The 19,349-nt window shown below is 38.1% G+C and overlaps 1 protein-coding gene across 1 annotated transcript; it reads right to left on the bottom strand.

Moving 5' to 3' along the window:
• Positions 1-8,766: 8,766 nt before the first annotated feature.
• On the bottom strand, positions 8,767-15,731 carry LOC133822639 (protein GFS12). Its single transcript, XM_062255042.1, has 15 exons — positions 15,384-15,731; positions 13,252-15,300; positions 12,774-13,101; positions 12,474-12,689; positions 12,220-12,292; positions 11,925-12,130; positions 11,748-11,810; positions 11,376-11,578; positions 11,149-11,260; positions 10,474-10,998; positions 10,027-10,334; positions 9,682-9,925; positions 9,518-9,591; positions 9,251-9,386; positions 8,767-9,144 (listed from the first exon to the last, which is right to left on the bottom strand). Exons 1-15 carry the CDS (start codon positions 15,593-15,595, stop codon positions 8,995-8,997), a joined length of 4,899 nt encoding a protein of 1,632 aa, XP_062111026.1. The 5' UTR covers positions 15,596-15,731; the 3' UTR covers positions 8,767-8,994.
• Positions 15,732-19,349: the final 3,618 nt, after the last annotated feature.

The raw sequence follows: 19,349 nt of genomic DNA, 5'->3' as shown, positions 1-19,349 counted from the left end.
GTTTGAAATTGGAACTAGGGTTAAACCCTGTTTTTCCGCTTAGAACGGCCTGTTGTAAATATTTTCTTGTAATAGACTCTGAAATTATATTTTTGGGATCCCAATGTATATAGTAGACGTTCTAATGAAACGTTATATCTTAACCAAAATTTTAATCCCTAAACCGGTAATCATACTTAGTTACACGTTTATGGCCAAACGACTCGATTAGCGAGTTTAGCACTGTTTGCAATGTGCATTGTAGCGGTCCCTGGAGTTGGGGCATTACAATTTTGGTATCAGAGCATGCCAAGGTTTATGTGTTCCTGAAGACAAGCTGGGCATGTACACTCATCACTGAAGATAGCTTCACTCAAGGAATGGTAACTATTTCTGTAGTTATGTGCTTAGCTGCTTAAATAGATCATAAATGCTTTACCTGCACATTGCATTAGGGAGCATGAGATTCTGATAGAGCTTGACTCTTGACTATATGATTATATGCTCTGTGAATATATCTATGAATATGATCATTTGATTACCTGCTCCATGATTACATAATTGTGATATTGCATGCTGGAGTTGAGGCATTGTGTGAATGTTGGAAGAGCAGGGACTTTGGTTGATGTATGAATGCCATGGGAATGTTTATAGCACTGCAATTATTTGTGAATGTGGTGTGGTAAGATTGATCCCGTGGGGGAAAACTCATGATATGCTCATCGTGTCTAATGGGTCAAGTTATTGACTGCAGAGCAGGTTTATAGCCAAGGCAGATAATGAGGCCTGGTGGTGGTTATACAGAGGCTGGGAATTACAGCCAGGGTATCAGTTCTTCAGCTGCTCCTATGAATTTTCAGCAGATAGTCACAGATTTGCAATCAAGATTGCAGAGGCATGAGGAAGAGATCAGGTGTCTGAGGCGACAGCAGAATCTGTTGGGGAGCACCTCTTCCTATGTTGTGCCAGGAGTGGCACCAGGTTTGGCTCAGCCTAGGGTTGAGAGCAGATGGGAATTTCTTTGTGGAAGATTCCAGGAGTATTACCCTCCAGTCTTCGAGGGAGGCCTAGATCCATTCGGAGCTAAGCAATGGATGGGCATGATCTGTTCCATTCTTGACAGTATGGGGCTGGTAGGTCACGATAGGGTGATATGTGCAACATATGTACTGCGGGATGATGCCCAGATGTGGTGGGAAGTGATATCCCAGACACGGGACACAGTTGTGATGGATTGGAAAGAATTTAGGTAGCTGTTTAATGAAAAGTATTACTGTGATGTAGCTAAGACTGCCAAGATGAATGAGTTTCTGAATCTTGCTCAGGGAAAGGCATCAGTATCCGAGTATGTTAATAAATTTAATGGGTTGGCCCAGTTTGCTTTAGACATGGTACCCACAGATGTGGCTTGGAAAGAAAGGTTTGTTCAAGGATTGAATCTTGGAATAGCTCAGGGCATTAGAGTTGCCCCAGTGCATGAAGTCCCTACCTATGCTCAGGTGGTAAAGAAGGCTCTTGCTGTTGAAAGCACCAGAGATGAGAAGAAGAGTTCCACGGAGCATGGAGCTCAGATAGTGGTATCTCCATTTATTGGAGCAAGCAAGAAGAAAAGCTGGAAGCCTTACCCAGAATGCGCTCGGTGCAAGAGGCATCATTTGGGAGAATGCCGAGCAAGGTCATGTTTTGCTTGTGGCATGGTTGGGCATCTCAAAAAGGGTTGCCCAAGGCTAAGAGAGCTTGAGCAAAAGAGGATAGACAGCTCGATTCCAACTCGGGTGTTTATTCCAGAGCAGTCAGAATCTGAGACTGAGACTAGCTCTTCAGGAGTGGCAGGTTAGTTTTCTAGTTCTGATTTCTGAGTTATGTTGATTGGTTTTGGTGCCATGCTGTCCTTTTGTTTGTTGCATATGTAGAAGCGTAAAGTTGATATGTTGATCACATGGTTATGTGGTGATGGGAGCGCAGTATGGAATTGACAACTTAAGAGGTAAGTTGGGTTATGGAAGGACCCCTCAGTGGTTTGAGTAAAGCTGGTTATGACTGGCTTGGGTTTGATCTGAGAATGGAAAGCCTTGAGGCAGTTGGCGTTGAGCATATCTTTGGTATGCTAATGATATATGTATTGAGAGCTAGAGTTTTATGGCAGAGAGATGCATAAAACTCTTAGCTAGTGTTGTGGATACCACTTAGATTGTGCCAGTGGGATCAGGACAGGACTAGTTTATGAGTTCCTGGATGATTTCCAGGGGATCAGCCAGGGTTTCTTTTATATGAAGAGATAGAGTTGAATTGAGAGCATTGTATTGAATGGCTTAGTAGATTTGTAAGAATTCGAGGCTTAGATATTGAGTGAAATGGAATTCTCAAAGGTTAATCTTTGATCTGGTTAGTATCTGTTAGGAATCAGGGGAAAAGAAATATGCAAAAGGTTGTGTTTATATCAGATGAGAGCACTAGGAAGTGCTGGATTATATTGTAAGGATTTGATTAATATCAAATTGTTTTGATGAATAAGATGAGCAGAGCATTCAAGGGATTATTTGAATGGGGCTTGTGATCGTTTTGGATGGTGGTATTGTGGTATATTCTCTGTGGACATTTGCTAAGGCCGAGGGACACCTTAGAAGGCAGGAGTGTCCTTGGACGGGCATGGTATTATATGTGTTTTGTGGAAAGAGTTCTGAGTTTCTTTTTATAGATCAGAATCAATTGACAGGTTGTTATGACACCTCAGTGATACAGAGAAAAGATTTCTCATGCAACATGTTGGTTAAAGAATTTGACCAGAACTACAGTAGAGTTTCTGGTGGGCCAGATGGCCAGTTCTATGCTTGAGATTACTATCTCAGAGAAGGTCAAAAGGAAAGATTGAGTGGAAGTCTTAGCTGGATTAGCTAAGGGTGTTTCAGTGTCAGATATGAATTTATTGAGATATAAGGATCAGATTTGGGGGTCTGATGGACACTGGGATTAAATGGGAGATTCTGGATGAATCTCATGTTACTTTCTTTTTCTCTTCATTCAGGCATCGTGTCCGTGTACTAGAGTATGAAAGATTTATGGTGATGGCATGAGATGGAGAGGGGCATAATGAAATGCGTGATAAAGTTCTCTATCTGTTAGCAGATCCAGACAAGGTATCAGGAATCAGTGAGGTCATTGCAGCCTTTGAGTGTTTCATAATGGAAATAAGAAAGCATCGCGATGAGTTTCATGGTGGGGCTGCCCAGGAAAGTGGGTCAACATGGTTTGATTTGGGCCACTGTGGACCAGTGTTGTGAGTAAGTGTATTTTTGTTTGTAAAATAAGTGGTACAGTGGACCAGTATTTAGATCTCTATGTGAAAGAGATAGTGTGCCTTCTTGAGAATTCAAGGTCTATCTTATCGAATGAAGACTCTAATGTTACTTCCAGGTTATGGAAGGATAAGGGAAGACGATGAATGAATAGATGGAATTCAGTATGGTTCATTGTTCACAGGCTGATCTTAATCAGAGGAAGGATTGTCCAGCGTTGAAAAAAAAAGGTACCTTGTGAGATAAGGTATGGTAGAACATGTTCGTCACCCGTTCATTGGAAGTAAGATGGGTGAGATGTTATATCTGGATCGTGAGATGGTTCAGGGGACCATTGAGATTATTAGAGGTTGGAGCTTGAATGCTCACTTCTCAGAGTGAATGGAAAAGTGTTACTGAATTGAAAAGCAGGGACATAGAGTTCTAGGTAGGAAGTTGTGTCTTCCTAAGTGAATCACCATGGAAATGGGTGATGTGTAAAGGCAAGTTGAGCCTAAAGTGGTATGACAGTTGAGTCCTGGATAGGACCGGTCAGATTGTAACATAAAGAATAAGGTTCTGAGGAACAAAGTATGCCTTGAGTTAAGGTATGTTGCAGAAACAGTGAGGTCGAGAGAACGACCTGGGAAACTGGGATCAGTTGTGCGGAATTCATATTCCGGGCGGTTCAGATAAATTTCGAGGACGAAATTTCTGTAAAGAGGGGATAGTTGTAATGCCCCAAATTTCCTAATAATGTTTAGGACCTTGATTAGGAGGCCGAGATGGCTATAATTGATTTATTATGATATTTAATGATTATATGCATGTTTATGTGGATTATATTACTATATGATGGTGAATGCATGCATATGGGTTCATATTTTAATTACAAGGGCATTTTGGTAATTTGGCCCGTTGAGGGCATGATTGTAAATTTTCTTGCATATGGGTGAATTATAAATAATGCCACATTATATGTGGATTGGTTCGAGCCATTCAGCATGAGACAATCATGGAATGCAAGTTTTCGGTCTAGTCATAACGGGATTAAGTTCGGGGCTCGGAGTGAGTCTCGGGGTAATTTGATGATTAGAACATTGCCAGGAATTAAAGGGTAACGGGATGTGAATTATTGGTATTTGAGAATATTGAGAATAGTGAGAATTGGAGGGTGTTAATTATAATTAACGAGATAGGCGGGAAATGACGATTTTACCCTTGGGAGTGTTTAGAAGCCTTTATTTGACCTAGGGGAAAAATAGTCTTTTCACCCCTAAGATATATATCAGCCCTTTGAGTTTAGAAGGCTGTGGAATTGTTAAAAAACAAAGCATCATCAACCTTCTCTCTCTCCCTCACCCGTGCACCATTTTCCTTCTTTCTCTCTTTGGAATTTTGAAGCCAATTTGAAGGAATAAGCTAGGAAATCAAGGTTTGAGCTTAGGAACTTGATTAAGCCATTGAAGGGGATTCAAAATCAAGCTTGAGGTAAGGAAACTCAGCCATGAAGTCTTGTTATACCCTGTTTTCTTTTAAGTTTCAGTTTGTGATTTCTTGGTGGTTAGTTGGAATTAATGGAAGTCTGGTTGGTGTTTAACTTGGGTTTTGATGAGGGTGAGTTGTAGATGAAGTTTAGTGGTTGAATTGGGTGTTAGGTTGATGCTTGGGATTGGTTTGAAGGGCTGGTTTTGAGGAGAAACGCAGGGGAAGAAATATGGTTTCTTGCTGTTTTGCGTAATGAGCCGCGGCATGGCTATGGTGAGCCACGACCCATGTTGCTTGGCAGAGAAGGGCTGCCTCTGTCTGAGGGGCGAGCCGCGGCGCGGCTAGGGAGGGCCGCAGCCCATAGGGCATTTTTGGCTAGAAATGAGTTTTTAGCTTGGGGATTCAAGCCTTAGGCCTCGGGGTCGATCCTATTACCCAATTTAGTAGTGTTGATGTCTCGGAGGCTAGGTTTTGGTTTGAGAACCTTTGTTTTCATTTTCATTGATGAATCCTATATCTTGGTTATGACTAGGTGACCGCTAAAGGACTAAAAGTTTATCGTTCTCAAGGGTCGTTCTTTTAATCATTCTAGCTCGAATCTGAGGTAAGAAAACTGCACCCCATATGTGACATGCATGGTTATGTTTGATGCATGCTGGATGTTTAAATGTAAACATTGATAGCATAATGAATGCTTGGCAGTTTTGCCCATTTGCATATGATTATTATTGAGGCATGCCAGATGGTTAAGTGTGATGCATGTGATGCACGAGAAACATGTGATTAGGGCATGCCATGTATGATGAATATGGGATTGGTCAGAGCTTGAGTCTCTGTGTTTGTGCATGATCATTATTATGCTCGCAATTGTTAAGTAAGCATGTTGAATGCCCATCTTTGGATGTGTGACATATGATATATGTTTGGTAGCAATGCTTACTTGTGCATGGTACTGACTCATTAGTCAGATTTGGCAAAGGTGTTAGTATCAACTGTGAAGCTGTGACTCATTAGTCAGGTTCGGCAGTGGTACTGGGCACTGGTCACATTGCGTTGACTCATTAGTCAGGACGGCCTTAGCGTGTTCCACGCAAGCCAACAAAGATTAAATCTAATCGACATCTGCATTTGATGACTCAAATGAGAGCATTAATGCCGGACCGACCTCAAGTTCGATGAATATTAAAAAGCGCTTGTCTAGCCAAAGGCTAGTCATTTAGAGCCAGGGCCAGCGAGTCCCGTGACTGTTATGTCACATGGCTATGGGCACCAGCCCCGCAGTGACATGCCTGTCAGTCACTCAGTATGGTTTAACAGGACCTCAAAGTGATATTCACTCATCTGATCAGAGCTATGAGCTCTGTATGATCATTTTGATCATCATATGCATGGCTTTGGGTGCTGAGCCCCGTAGTGACTTGCTCATTGGTCACTCAGCATGGTTTACCAGAACCTCAAGTGTTGAAACACTTATCTGATTAGGATTGACTTGATAGTCCTCCAATCAGAAGGGCAGGATCTCTTATCCTGGATACCCCAGCATTTGTTTGAATTCATTTGCATACTTGATAAAAGCTATGTTTGCAAGGCATGCCAGATATGATTTGAAATCATGATATGACTATTTATGAGCATATGAGTTTTCTTGCTGGGCTTCGGCTCACGGGTGCTTTGTGGTGCAGGTAAAGGCAAAAGGAAGCTGGACCATCCTTGAGTTGGAGAGCTTAGGTGATGACGTGTACATATGCAGCTGCTCGACCAATACTTGGGCGAGGTTTGAAATTGGAACTAGGGTTAAACCCTGTTTTGCCGCTTAGAACGGCCTGTTGTAAATATTTTCTTGTAATAGACTCTGAAATTATATTTTTGGGATCTCAATGTATATAGTAGACGTTCTAATGAAACGTTATATCTTAACCAAAATTTTAATCCCTAAACCGGTAATCATACTTAGTTACACGTTTATGGCCAAACGACTCAATTAGCGAGTTTAGCACTGTTTGCAATGTGCATTGTAGCGGTCCCTGGAGTTGGGGCGCTACATGCATTATCTTCACTGTTTCTTCATCATTAAAGTACTTATTGATTAAGCGGTCACTAGTCAAGTGTTTCTTCAAATCAGTCTCAGATGGCCCGGAACTGAAGTTCAACCATGTAACCAAAGCAAACTCGCCTCTACCAAATCTACAGGGTCTAGATCCCAAATGAAAATGCAACTCATCCTCTTTGATGCACTGGATCTTGCGCAACATTAATTGATGTATGAGAGATGCAGAGAAGTCTAATTTCTCAACAATGAAAAATTGTTTGAAAGGGGATTCCTTCACCCTTTCTATCAAACTTGTCCTTGATTGTTTTAAAGTAACCATTAACCCTATATGTGACTCGACCAGGAAAGTGATCTGTCAAGGGAAAAAGAAACTTCGGCATCTGCAAAAAATAAAAATAAAAATAATACAGTTAAACAAGGTCGCGTGAAAACCCCATCAATAAACATACATGAACCATCGAACCACTATATTACCCATCGAACAACCCTAGTGCATGCATCGAACCACCATCGAACCCAACATAAAACTCAATCCATCGAGCATGCATCGAACCACTATCGAACCCAACATAGAACCCAATCCATCGAGCATGCATCGAACCCCCATCGAGCATGCATCTAATTTCTTAGGTTTAAACCTGGAACCCATAATGGGCCACCCCATCGAACCAACATCGAACCCCTAAGGCCTACCCTATCAAACCAACATCGACCACCATCGAACCCAACAAATACCCAACCCATCAAGCATGCATCGAACCCCCATCGAGCATGCATCGAACCCCCATCGAACATACATGAAACCCACAGAATCATAAACCTGGAACCCAAAATGATCTAACCTATCGAACCCAATCGAGCATGCATCAAACCTAAACTTGGAACCCTTAACGACTTAACCTATCGAACCCCTATCGAGCATGCATCGAACCACCATCGAAGCCCCGTCGAACCACCATCGGGCAACCTTACCTGACCCACAAAAATCCCAGACTTCACTCTCAACATACCCACACTAATCCATACCCAAAACAAACTAGATTCAAACCCAAAACCAGACACAAACACACAAACAATCCTAAAATATAACACTACAAACACAAATTCAATGTAATAAAAAATAAGAGCTTACCTTTGTTTTGGGTATGGAGAAACTCGTGGAGATGGAGAAACTCGAACCTAGAGGCCTTGGGTTTTGGATGAGCTCGTGAGGGGGAACAACAGAGACGGACGGACAGCGAGAGGCGAGAGGGAGAATCTTTGAGGCGAGAGGCGAGACGGCGAGAGGGATAGGGGGCTTCGACGGGGGCAGCAACGCGGCTTCGACGGGGTTGGGTTTTGGTTAGTTGGTCGGTCGGGGGGAGATGAAGGGAAGGAACCGAGAGAGTTTGAGAGAGAGAAAGGAGAATCAAAATGGATTGGGGGGAATTGTGACAGGGACATTTTGGGTACTAGCAAAACTTTTGGCATTATTTTGTAATGATAAAAATGCCTAGCATTATTTTGAATTACACCACGCCATTAAGCATAAAAAGTCAAATTTCCCTTTCTATTTTACCAAACACATTTTGATCTTCAACTTCTGAAAAAAAAATCCTTGCCAAACGGGCACTCTCAAAATTATTAGTAGAAGCGAGAAACATTAGACATCGCAGTACAAACAGGATAATATTAAACATTAAAATTGAGGAACTGTATTTCATATACGGTAAATAGTCCAATTTAAAGATATTGTAAACTCTTGTTCAAAATATAAAAAAAAGATGTTTTAAACTCTTTATTGGGTAAATAGAAATATTAATAAACAGATAATCTACACTGCAAGGGTAGTCAATCTCGTTATAATCCTTTCAGTACACTTTTCAATTTGTGTTCATTTGTGATTAATCAAGAAAAAGAAAAAAAAAAAACATTTCATTTGAACAATTAATTTAACGTCTCAATTCTTGCTTTTTAAATCCAATCCATCATTTCTGTGTGAAAATATATCAGGGCAATCAATCAGAGTTATATCAATTTACATGGGTTGATATTAATATCAAGTAATTCAAACATAATGGTATCAATACAAACCCCCCACCCCCCAAACAAGGTCATTCTTATTTGGCGAAACTCAACTGTACACGACACAAATTACGAAAGTGGTAACACAAAACCCTCATTTCATTTGGTGAAAACATTTAAGCAGAGTTACAAATCCCATCAACAACAAATTCTTAGGTATCCATCTTCGGCTCCAACAACGAACAGTCGAGAGAAAGGTATTATACTAATACTGGATAACATGGATATGTTTCTTGTTCCTTGTTCTGCCATGTATAGATTTTGAGGTGTAATTCGATACCTTCCATCCTGTCATATCCAAATATAAACTCTTCATCAGAAACCAAATTATGTTCTCAATCAAACAAAATAAGATAAACAAACATAGCATAATATATTCATATTGTTTACGTACTTCATCTGCAGATTTTGACAAAGAAGAAAGACCAATCTTGTTTCTTGATATCGAAATGATGTCTTGGCCCCACACCGAAAAGCTAGATATACCATCTGTATGACCTCTGAAAATTGTAGGCTGAGATCCATAATCTCTGCACAGAAATTTTACAGAAAAGTGAAGGAGTGTGTTATGCATCCCCAAAAGACCAGCAGTACACACAATGTTGAGTACTTAATAACTAAACCATCAGTATAGAATAGAGAGCAAGTTTTTTGCATTTACCTTCTCAAGTCCCATATTCGTAAAGTCCTATCAAGAGAGCTGGTGACGAGCAAATAGTCCTCTGGTGCAGCTAACTGCACATTTAAAAGGGTTGTTGAATAAATAGTTTAGATAAAAGCAGGACTTCATTTATACAAGTTTTTCTTTAGTTATGTTAGACATACTTTTGTCACATATCCGTCATGAGCTTTCCAAGAGGCAATAACATTTCCACTCCTTGCATCAAATAACCTACAATGACCTGAACTTAGTCCTGTAGCAATCCAAGATGGTGAAGGAGAAGCTCCGTACATTTTCATTTTGTCTGATCCACATGAACATATTGAAGAGACAAGAGAAGGAAATCCAGACTCCACATATTCTCCCCTCCAAAGATGAAGCTTTTGACCACGGGCTACATCTATGAACCTGCAAGGTAAAGTAAATACTTAAAAATTGAAGTGGGTGCAGCATATTTTCTCAATCCGAACCCTCTAGTAACAAAATCTTCTTTCAAAATATTCACTCACCTTAGAGAACCATTTCCTGTGCCAACGATAAGCTTATCATCAAAATCTATTTGATGCATACAAGTATACAGGGAACCATCAAATGCATTAGTCAATAATCCTCCAGACAATGTACTGGAACTCAGCATATTTGCCTGCTCAGGATTGATCGTTGAGGAAGAGGATAAATGACTAGCAAGGTGTGTGGAATCCGATGATTCAGCAAACAAATATATAAGTTTCCCAGTACGGCTATTCCAAACATGTATAGTTCCATCACAGGATGCCACTCTTCCCGTAGATGATAGGATACAAATGTCATTCACAACCTGAAAGATGCAAAAGCCAGTTAGTTTCTTTCAATGTGCCACTAATAAATCCCGAGGAGAATCAAGGTCTGTTGAATGATTTTTACAGATGTATATTATAAAATGTTTACTGTAACTGCAATAAATAGAAGATGCAAACCTCCTCGTGACCATAATAGCTGGACAATGAATTAACTCTTGTCAATTCCCATTTCTGAACTGTTCCTTTAAACCCTGCACCAATTCCAGCAGTAAAGACCATAGATTCATCTCGACAGACAGCTAAAGATCTTATGGCCCCTTGATGTGCTCGAGTAGAGTATATAATAGATGCTCTGATCTTCCATGGATGTTCATCTTTTAGCCCTCCAACACGACCAAGGAAATCAGGCCCATCCCAGCTAGCAGCTGCTTTAGGGAACCAAAACCAGGGTTCAAACTTATCTAAGTTTGAAGATGCTGCGTGCATGCCAATTGGATTCTTTGGAATAACTTCGGAAATCCTTCTTTGAGGCATTGAGTTCTTGGTGCCTCTACTTCCCTGTGACTGTGGAATTGACCACCCAACCCCATTAAGCAACAGCTTAGCAGGATGGTATTCAGAAGCTGAACCCTTGCTGAACACAGGCCTCCTAGATACTATAGATTCAGAACCACTTCTTGTCAATTCTCCTGTATATTCCCACTGAATCATGACAGGTTCAGAAATCAACTTTAGGTATTGTATTTATGCACATGTGTGTGCAAGTGAGAGAGGAGAAAAAAGAAAAAGAAAAGAAAGAGGCGCTCCCGATAAATCTTTTCATCAAAAATCAAAATTAAAAAGCAAGTGTACCTTCCAACTGTGGTACCGCAGAAGATACTGCTCTAGAAGCAACCAAGTTGTACAACATTGACGAAGTTTCTCTATCCCTAAAAGAGATGCAAAAGAAGGATACAGAAGCAACCTGCCAATGTCCTAGAAAATTCAACATACATTAAAGGAAGACAAGAATTTATAAGAAATTTAAGAAACCTTAATATAACCTAGACAGTCAAGGTGATAAGATTACAAGCACTCACACAAGGTCCATACGGCTGTCAATCTGAGCCTCACCCTCAATTTTCTGTTTGGAAACCTTAAAGTTTCTGGCTAAAGAAGAAGATATAGTCTCCTGTGAGAAAGCAAGCTCATCAAATAGTTCTTTGAGCTGCGGCAAGATATGCAAAGCTGTCAATTCTGGTCCAATTTGCTGACAAATTGATATCAGAGTCGTAGCAGCAACCTAATCAGCAGAAACATTATTACATTGCTCAGCATATAGTAGAGAGTGGGTGGAATTTCAGATGCACTAGAAATGGAAATCAAAATCTGTAAAAATATGAAAATCGAGATGAAAAAGTGTTTAGGTCTCAAACTCGTCACAAAAATACCAATACAAAAATTTGACATACCTGAAGCACTCCAATTTCCAACCCAGTCTGCATAAGAACTAAAACATGCAAGCAATTTTGATCCTGCAATATCATAGATTCACAAGAAATTCTCTATAATTCTTGCAAATGTTGACTTATCTGTTTATATATACATATAATATAAGGAAAACGAAAAATAAAAAATGAAACCCGTACTTCAATTAGCTCCTTTGTAACCACCTCCTTTGGCAAGAATACAACCAGGCCAGAGATTGTCATCAAACAATCAATAAGAGCTAAAGCGCTCCAGCTCTGCACAGGCTCTGGTTTTTCCATATTTGAAATGCTAATGGAGGAATGAACAACATGTTTTAGCAGTGGCATCATCTGTCTGACAATGAAGGTCTCCCCTAAAAGACTCCCTGTGATGTCAAAGCATAAAAGAAGTTTAAAAGCAGAAGATGGTAATTCAGGGAAGGCACTAGAACATGAAACAACAAACAAATAATACCAATTCTAACCAGCACATCAATTCCATCACTACAGAGTCCTTTCCCAAAGCAGTGAATCAGAGGCAAGCTCGTCTGGGTTGAACTAAATGGTTAGTATCCATGGTATGAAACTACTTGTCTGTGAATATACAAACAGATGTATGGTTGTTTGTCTTCTATTCATTCATTTTATTGATATTGAGGTAGATGTATGGAAAATTTAATGATAATGTGTTGATCACATGTTAACATTGAAAATGTAATGCAATACAACCTGACGAATGGTTATAGGTACACCAAGCTCTTCACTGGAACCAATTAGCAGTACAGCAGCAGCTGCTGCCGAACTCTTATGAGAAGCTCCATGCAAGTTTGATACAACCAAAGGATGTATCATATCTAGATAAGTTTGTCTGCCAACCTGATTCCAAATCTCACGCATTAAAGAGTTTTGTAGAAGTGAAACCTTCAGATGTGAATAACCTGTAGTCTGAAATGAATGTCTCTATAAGCAATAAGCCAGCAAGCAAAGAGCAGATGAAGGTAAATTTTTACAAGAAAGTTAACTACGAGCCTGTAATATCTTTTGGATGGCAGGCAAAATCATTTTCTTCACTGATTTAGGCTTCAGGCATTTAATTAATTCCTTTAGAAGTGTATAAGCCCATTCTGCTTCTACATCTGATAAAGGAGCCACTACAAGTGATAGGCAATAAGGAGCAGACAATTCAGCTGCTAGTGGTCCCATTGCCTTAAGGGCACCTTGCATAGCAAAAGTTGCAGCATACTGTAGACAGGATCCATGTTTAGCTAGAAGTTGGAGGGGAGCAAGAAATAAGTACGAGGTCTTGATTGTTGCAGGAAAAAATGGTGATTCCAAAAGACATTTGGCTGATGGCCGCCTACATATATAGAAATACAAAAGAAAATAACTTGAGCTGCTAAGAAACAAAAATGTGAATATCTCCACCCTTACATTTGGACTAATAAAGCTATACAGTAGTCAGTAAAACAATTTAATAACACAATTTTGAAAGATAAACAAGTAATACCTTGTCCAGTCTTTCTCGATGCACGCTTGAACAAGTACTCTAGCATGAGGAGGAAGTTCCAGCATTAATTTAGGTAAGACACCAGTTTCTGAGTACATGGCCATTGAAGTTGAATCAAAGAGTGGCTTTCCCAAATGAAGTTCTGCTAATATACAGCCAACAGAAAATATGTCCTTTGCAATTTCTACAGATGGGCACATTGAACAAAACGATTTCTGAGCCCAAAGCAGCAACTCTTGATAGCCCACAGAATATTCATCTCCTACCTCAAGATACTCAAGAAGATAACTTGTATCAATAGAAAATGGGAATCCACAGTGTTTCCCAGAATTGGATTGCTGGTATGTATGTTTCCTAAAGTCATCGTTCAGACGATGTTCCCTAGAAGAAACATTCTTATCATAATATTTTGAATGAGTCCCATACAGAGCACTCAAATGCCTAGCATGTTCCACAAATGCAGATGCTTCTTCCAATTCTTGTAAAGAATCCACTTCAGAGAGTAAGGAAGTCTCACTTCTTGATTCGTTCACATCACACTGATGTATAGTTGATTCATTGGTACCATCACTTGGCTTCCTCACAGAACCCCGACGCATAGGATGTGATCGTGTAAAGAGTTGACGGCGTCCCACTGATCTTGGCAACATGGGCTCTGATGAAGGAAGCATTACATTCTTTGCAGCAACAGCTGCTTGCCCAGACATTTTGTAACCAAACATAATATCAATCCAATGATGGAGTTGGCGTGAGACTCGATGACTTTCTAAAGCATCACGATGCAATTTAATGAACTCTCCTGCACTACCTGCCCAAGAGGGGACAGCCAAATCTGTCATCCCAGCATGTAGGGAACAGAATATTTGGGGATCACAGTAAAATTCAGGAATGCACTCATCAGGGGTCCACTGGTAGAGTCTTTGCATAGTAGAAGGGTATTCATTAGGTTCATAAACAGAGCGAACAGTCATACGCAGAACACTTAAAGGCAATCTCCTTGCTTTGTAACTGCAGACAGCCAATTCAGAAAGACACTCATCAGATACATGATGAGGGATCTCGGAGGATGAATAGGTGAAATCCAATTGTTCGTCACCTTTAGCCAAGCGCCACTTACTCTTGCTCAAGTCACGCCACCCAGCATCAGAATTCTCATCTGGTTTCGTGTTGAAATCTATTACCCATGGCATCACTGTATGAAACGAGTAATCACCCCACCTTCTCCCAGCTAATCTATTCAACACAAGTAGATACTCGAAATTACTCATCTCTCCCCTCCACCACAAGTTGAAATCACGTTGCCAGTCAACACAAGGGGAAAGCTTCAAGTCAGCATAAAGACCTTGAGAAGGACAACCCTCTAAACAGCATCCCAATTTTTCCGTGGTAATAGTGGATGCATCATCTTTTGAACTTGAATTGAATCCTAACCAGCCAGGCTCATCACATATGCGCAACCACGCCCAGCATGATTCAGTCAGCATTACACTAGATGGGGTTATATTACCATGGGCTACCCCCAAACCATGGACGTAAGCTAAAGCTGAGAGCAGCTGATAAATGAGAAAGTTGATATGCCACTCAGAGTTCAAAGCATTGGGGCTGTAATGGAAGATGTTCTCCAGGGAAAAGGGAGTTTTGGGAACAAGTAAGTTAACATAACCATGACATTTCACCATTGCAACAACAGGAGCTATGTTTGGATGCCTTAAAGAACCTGGAAAGTCAGTATACTCGAAAGAGGGCACCCCTAATAAAGCAAGAAAATTGAGACTATCTCGACCAGAAGCTTTCCCTTCAAGGAAAAGACTAAGAGAACACAAAATATGATCTTCAAGGTAAAGATAGGAAGAGTTGGAAAGAAGGTCATCAAAAACAGAGCCAGAGGTATAGCTAGTAACATGAACAAGAGGCGCCAATGCCGTGATTATCCTTGCACAAGAGAACTTACCCGAATGAGCACATGAACCACTCTGCAGCCATGTGACGTCAGGCTCAGCTTCCCTTTTCCTATCAAAATATTCTTGCTGGTTTTGGATAAATTCATCTCTGCAACCAAAACAAAGAATCAGCCAAAAAATAAAAAGATTCGAAGTTGAGATGGTACAAAGTAGAGACGACGGAAGACATACACGTAATTAACAAAGCAATGAGTATTGAGGTATGTAAGGAGAAAGCGATTCAATGGAGGTGAAATTGAATCATTGGCTGTCTGAACGACGGCGGTGGAGGCGACGGGGAAGGCGGAATCGGAAAGAGCATAGCAGAAAACAAGTCGATCAGAGGAATCCAATTGGATTCGACGTCGAAGGCAGTCCAAGCACAATGGCTCCCCCTCCGCCATTTTCCGACTGATCTTAGTCAATTTCGGTCCTCCATTACCATTCTTCTCGGTGCAATGCAACCTCCATGGCTGCTTCCATTCCACCGTTTCAACTTTCAAGGGTGGGTTGAAGTGTTACAGCTTTGATGGATTGAGTTTGGACCGTTTGGTACGATGAAGCGAAGTGAGTTGTAGAGTTGGAATGGGCCAACTAACATGGTTATGAGCCCAATAGGTAGGGCCCAAATTCTATGTTATTGTTGCTGCAGAGATAAAGTGAAAATTATATTTTATATGAGTTTTTCGATAAAGTTTTAAAAAATATCACCTTTTTTTTAGAAGTATTATTTTATGGCTTTTTAAAATTTGTATTCCTTTCTATGTGATTTTTTGCCCATATTTTTGTAAAAAAATCATTATTATGCCATATTTTTGTAAAAAATTATTATTATACCATTTTTTTTTTAATTAAATTTGTCCATACAAACCAAAAAAAGTTTAATTACCATATTTTTTGCATATTAATGGCTAAAAAGCCATATTTATGAAAAAATCCCAGAAGTAAAAGTGGAACGAATTTACTCAACAATAAAACATGAATAAAAAAAATGAAAAAATCTGAAAAATTAGATAATGTAGAATGAAGAAATGCGAGGATGTCACTTCCTTGCTCTTAAGCTTCATAGATATAGATAAATGTATTAAAACTTCTATATAAGAATAAATAATATTTTTGCTCCTGAATTATGACCACTATATGAGTGTGCTCCTGAATGATTAGCAATGTTAAAAATTTCCCCGAACTATGCACGTTACTGAAATATGAGACTTCTATTATATTTTGTCATAGGTGGTTAACGGATTGATGATGTGACATTTGGTTTGTTGATATGGCATTGCCCTGTGTAGAATAATTAGCAATTTTGTCCCACAAACTTTGACCACTACCAAATTATGCAATTTCTATTAAAACTATTTTTTTTTTAAGAAAACCTCATTTTTTTTTCTTAAAAATAATAATTATATCCTTAAAAATTAAATAAAAAACCATTTTAAAAGATTAAGAAAATAAACAATACTAAAAGTTTCAAACTAACTAAATAAATTTTTAAATGATCAAAAATTAAAAATCTAATTAATAACAAATAAGTTTTTTTTTTTTACTTTTCTTTTCTTTTACAATATAAAATAAATATATCTTAAAATAATAATTAAAAATAAATCATAAAACAAAGTTTGTTCCCTTTCGTCATTTGCCTCTTAAATTAAAAGTTTTTTTTATTTAAGTCATTCGTCATTTCTGTTGTGAAAATTAAGCTATGCAAGTATACGTAATCGCTTTTGTAGTTTATTTCGGTAAGACCGATATCGTTCTCACGGAGACTGATTTATCAATTACCAAATAATTAATTTTTAGTTTCTATTTGACTAATGAAACCTAGATTTGTGAATTTGTAAAACAAGAAAATAGAAATAAATAAAAACTGCAGAAATCAAATAATAACAAAAACACAAGGATTAAATTCACTGTAAAATAATTAGGAATCATAATCTTCTCTACTATCCACTCTATTATTCTTTAATTTAATTATTACAGAAATTCGTCTCACTGAAATGATAGGCATGCAAAAGTGTTAACTATTCGAGTTAAGAAATAGAAAACTCGACCTAATGTGAATTCCCTATATTTCTATGGTCAATTCAAACAATAGGAAGCAATGAATACAGCCATAAATCACATAAACCAATTTGATTCTCTCGTTCTAAATTAAAATCTATGTCTATTCAATTTTAGCATATTCAAATCTCACTTTTTAGATTTTGATTCAAATTCATAAATCATATGTAAAAGGTGATCAATCAATTACATAAACAATAAACACAAACTGAATAGATTTTAGATGAAGAAGAAATAGATAAATGCATTAAATCATAATAGAGTTTCAAGAGAGTCAATTAGAAATCCTAAACAGAAATTTAGTTCATGTTTATCATTAAGAAATTCATAAACATGAAATTAACATAAACTAAAATTAAAAAGAAAAGAAAAGAAAAGAACTCTAGATGATCAATCCAAAGCCTCCTTAGCCTCCTCTCTCAGTCCAAATATCAAAAAGTGCCTCATTCCCTCTCATTTATCATCATTTAAACCTAATTAGTGTTTTGTTAAACATGAAATGACTAAAACGCCCTTAATTAAAAATCTGCGTTTTTCTCTTTTTCAGACATATCCTGCGGTCGCAGGAATGCTCTAGAAATGCAAAACTCCTCTGAAGTTGCGGCCGCAAGACACACTTCCTACGGTGGCAGAAAGTACTCCGAAACACATTTTCCACCACTTTTTGTCATTTTGTCTATGTTTCCACACCTAAGTCACCTAAGTCCTTCGACACCTAAAAAACATACAAAAACAAACGTAAAATAGAACAAAACAAAACAAACACCTAATATTTTTCCTAAAAAACCCATAGATAAATGAGTCTAAAACTCATTTATCAATTTCTCATCCTCTTTAATTAAAGGTTTTTTCTTTGTTTTAGTATTTATTTTAAATTTTCATTCTAAAATAGATTTATTTTATACTGTAAAAGAAAAGAAAAAATAAAACTAAAAAAGAGTTATTTGTTATTAATTAAACTTTTATTTTTTTAAGGATTTAATTATTATTTTTAGAAATTTAAATTTTTTTTTTTTTTAATAAAATGGGTATTATTTGGTAACGGTCAAAGTTCGGGTGACAAAATTATTAATTATACTACAAATAGCAGTGTCACATCAACAAACAAATATGTCACATCATCAATCTGTTAGTCACATAGGAGGAATTCTAACATAAGTCCCATATTTTCAGTAACGTGCATAGATCGAAGGGAATTTTTAACATCGTGAATCATTTGAGGGGAATGATCAGATAGTGGTCATAGTTCGGGGGGGGCAAAAATGCAATTTCTCTATTTTATTATAAAAAAAATTGGTAATTTGGATCAGTTAGAAATAAGAATAACCTCTAAAATGTAATTAGTTATACATTTTTTAAGTCTCGCATTAAGAAAGTATACATTTATATAGAAATAATTATATATACAGTCAAATAAATATATATTATGTTATTTATTTGTATGTTATTTATTTGTACACAAATGAGAAAATCAAGGATTTATTCTATATTTGAATTACTTAAGTTACTTTTAAATATGTAATAGTTATTAGGGAGTCTTTTTGCTATTGTTGTTAAAGTAGACACTTTTGGGTGTTTGAAATTTTGTTGTGTCAATACCTTTATTTAGTTATAATCTCTCAATTAGAATAAAATTAGTTTGGTCCCAAAACTATTCTTATATAAAGGTTTTACTGCATATAGATATAGATTTTTTGGGTTGAGTCGCGGACTTAGTCGCTTTCTTTAAGACGTTTTGTAGTTTTGCCTAAATTGTGCAAGATAGCCTAATAATCACGTTGACCCTAGGATAAAACAGCTCAGATCGCTTCTGTCTCGGTATATCTCTGCACCGAAGAACACCAATCTACGTGCACCCCATTAATACTGTAAAAAACTCAGATATGAAGATAGTTTTTCTGGAAAAACTAGGAATGTCGTTCATGTCGTTATTCTATCTATTTCTTAATTAAATAGCCAAAAATTACAACTGAAAAGAAATGGTCATGGGGAAAGTGGTAACGTGCATATCATAATGTGAGAAAGAGTAGAAAGACTTACTCTCTAATTTAATGCTCTTTTTAAGTGTCGTACCGGTCAAGTGTGTGTCTCCTCACT

This window comes from Humulus lupulus, chromosome 3, assembly GCF_963169125.1.
Source record: "Humulus lupulus chromosome 3, drHumLupu1.1, whole genome shotgun sequence".
Lineage (NCBI taxonomy): Eukaryota > Viridiplantae > Streptophyta > Magnoliopsida > Rosales > Cannabaceae > Humulus > Humulus lupulus.
Note: the sequence above shows the minus strand (reverse complement) of the source record. Positions and strands in the feature narration are given on the sequence as shown.

Coding starts and splice junctions, on each gene's coding strand:
- LOC133822639 (XM_062255042.1), bottom strand. CDS start 15,595: ATGGCGGAGGGGGAGCCATTGTGCTTGGACTGCCTTCGACGTCGAATC. Junction 10,999..11,148: donor TGCGGTACCACAGTTGGAAG/GTACACTTGCTT, acceptor GTCATGATTCAG/TGGGAATATACAGGAGAATT. Junction 9,145..9,250: donor TGTCAAAATCTGCAGATGAA/GTACGTAAACAA, acceptor TGGATATGACAG/GATGGAAGGTATCGAATTAC.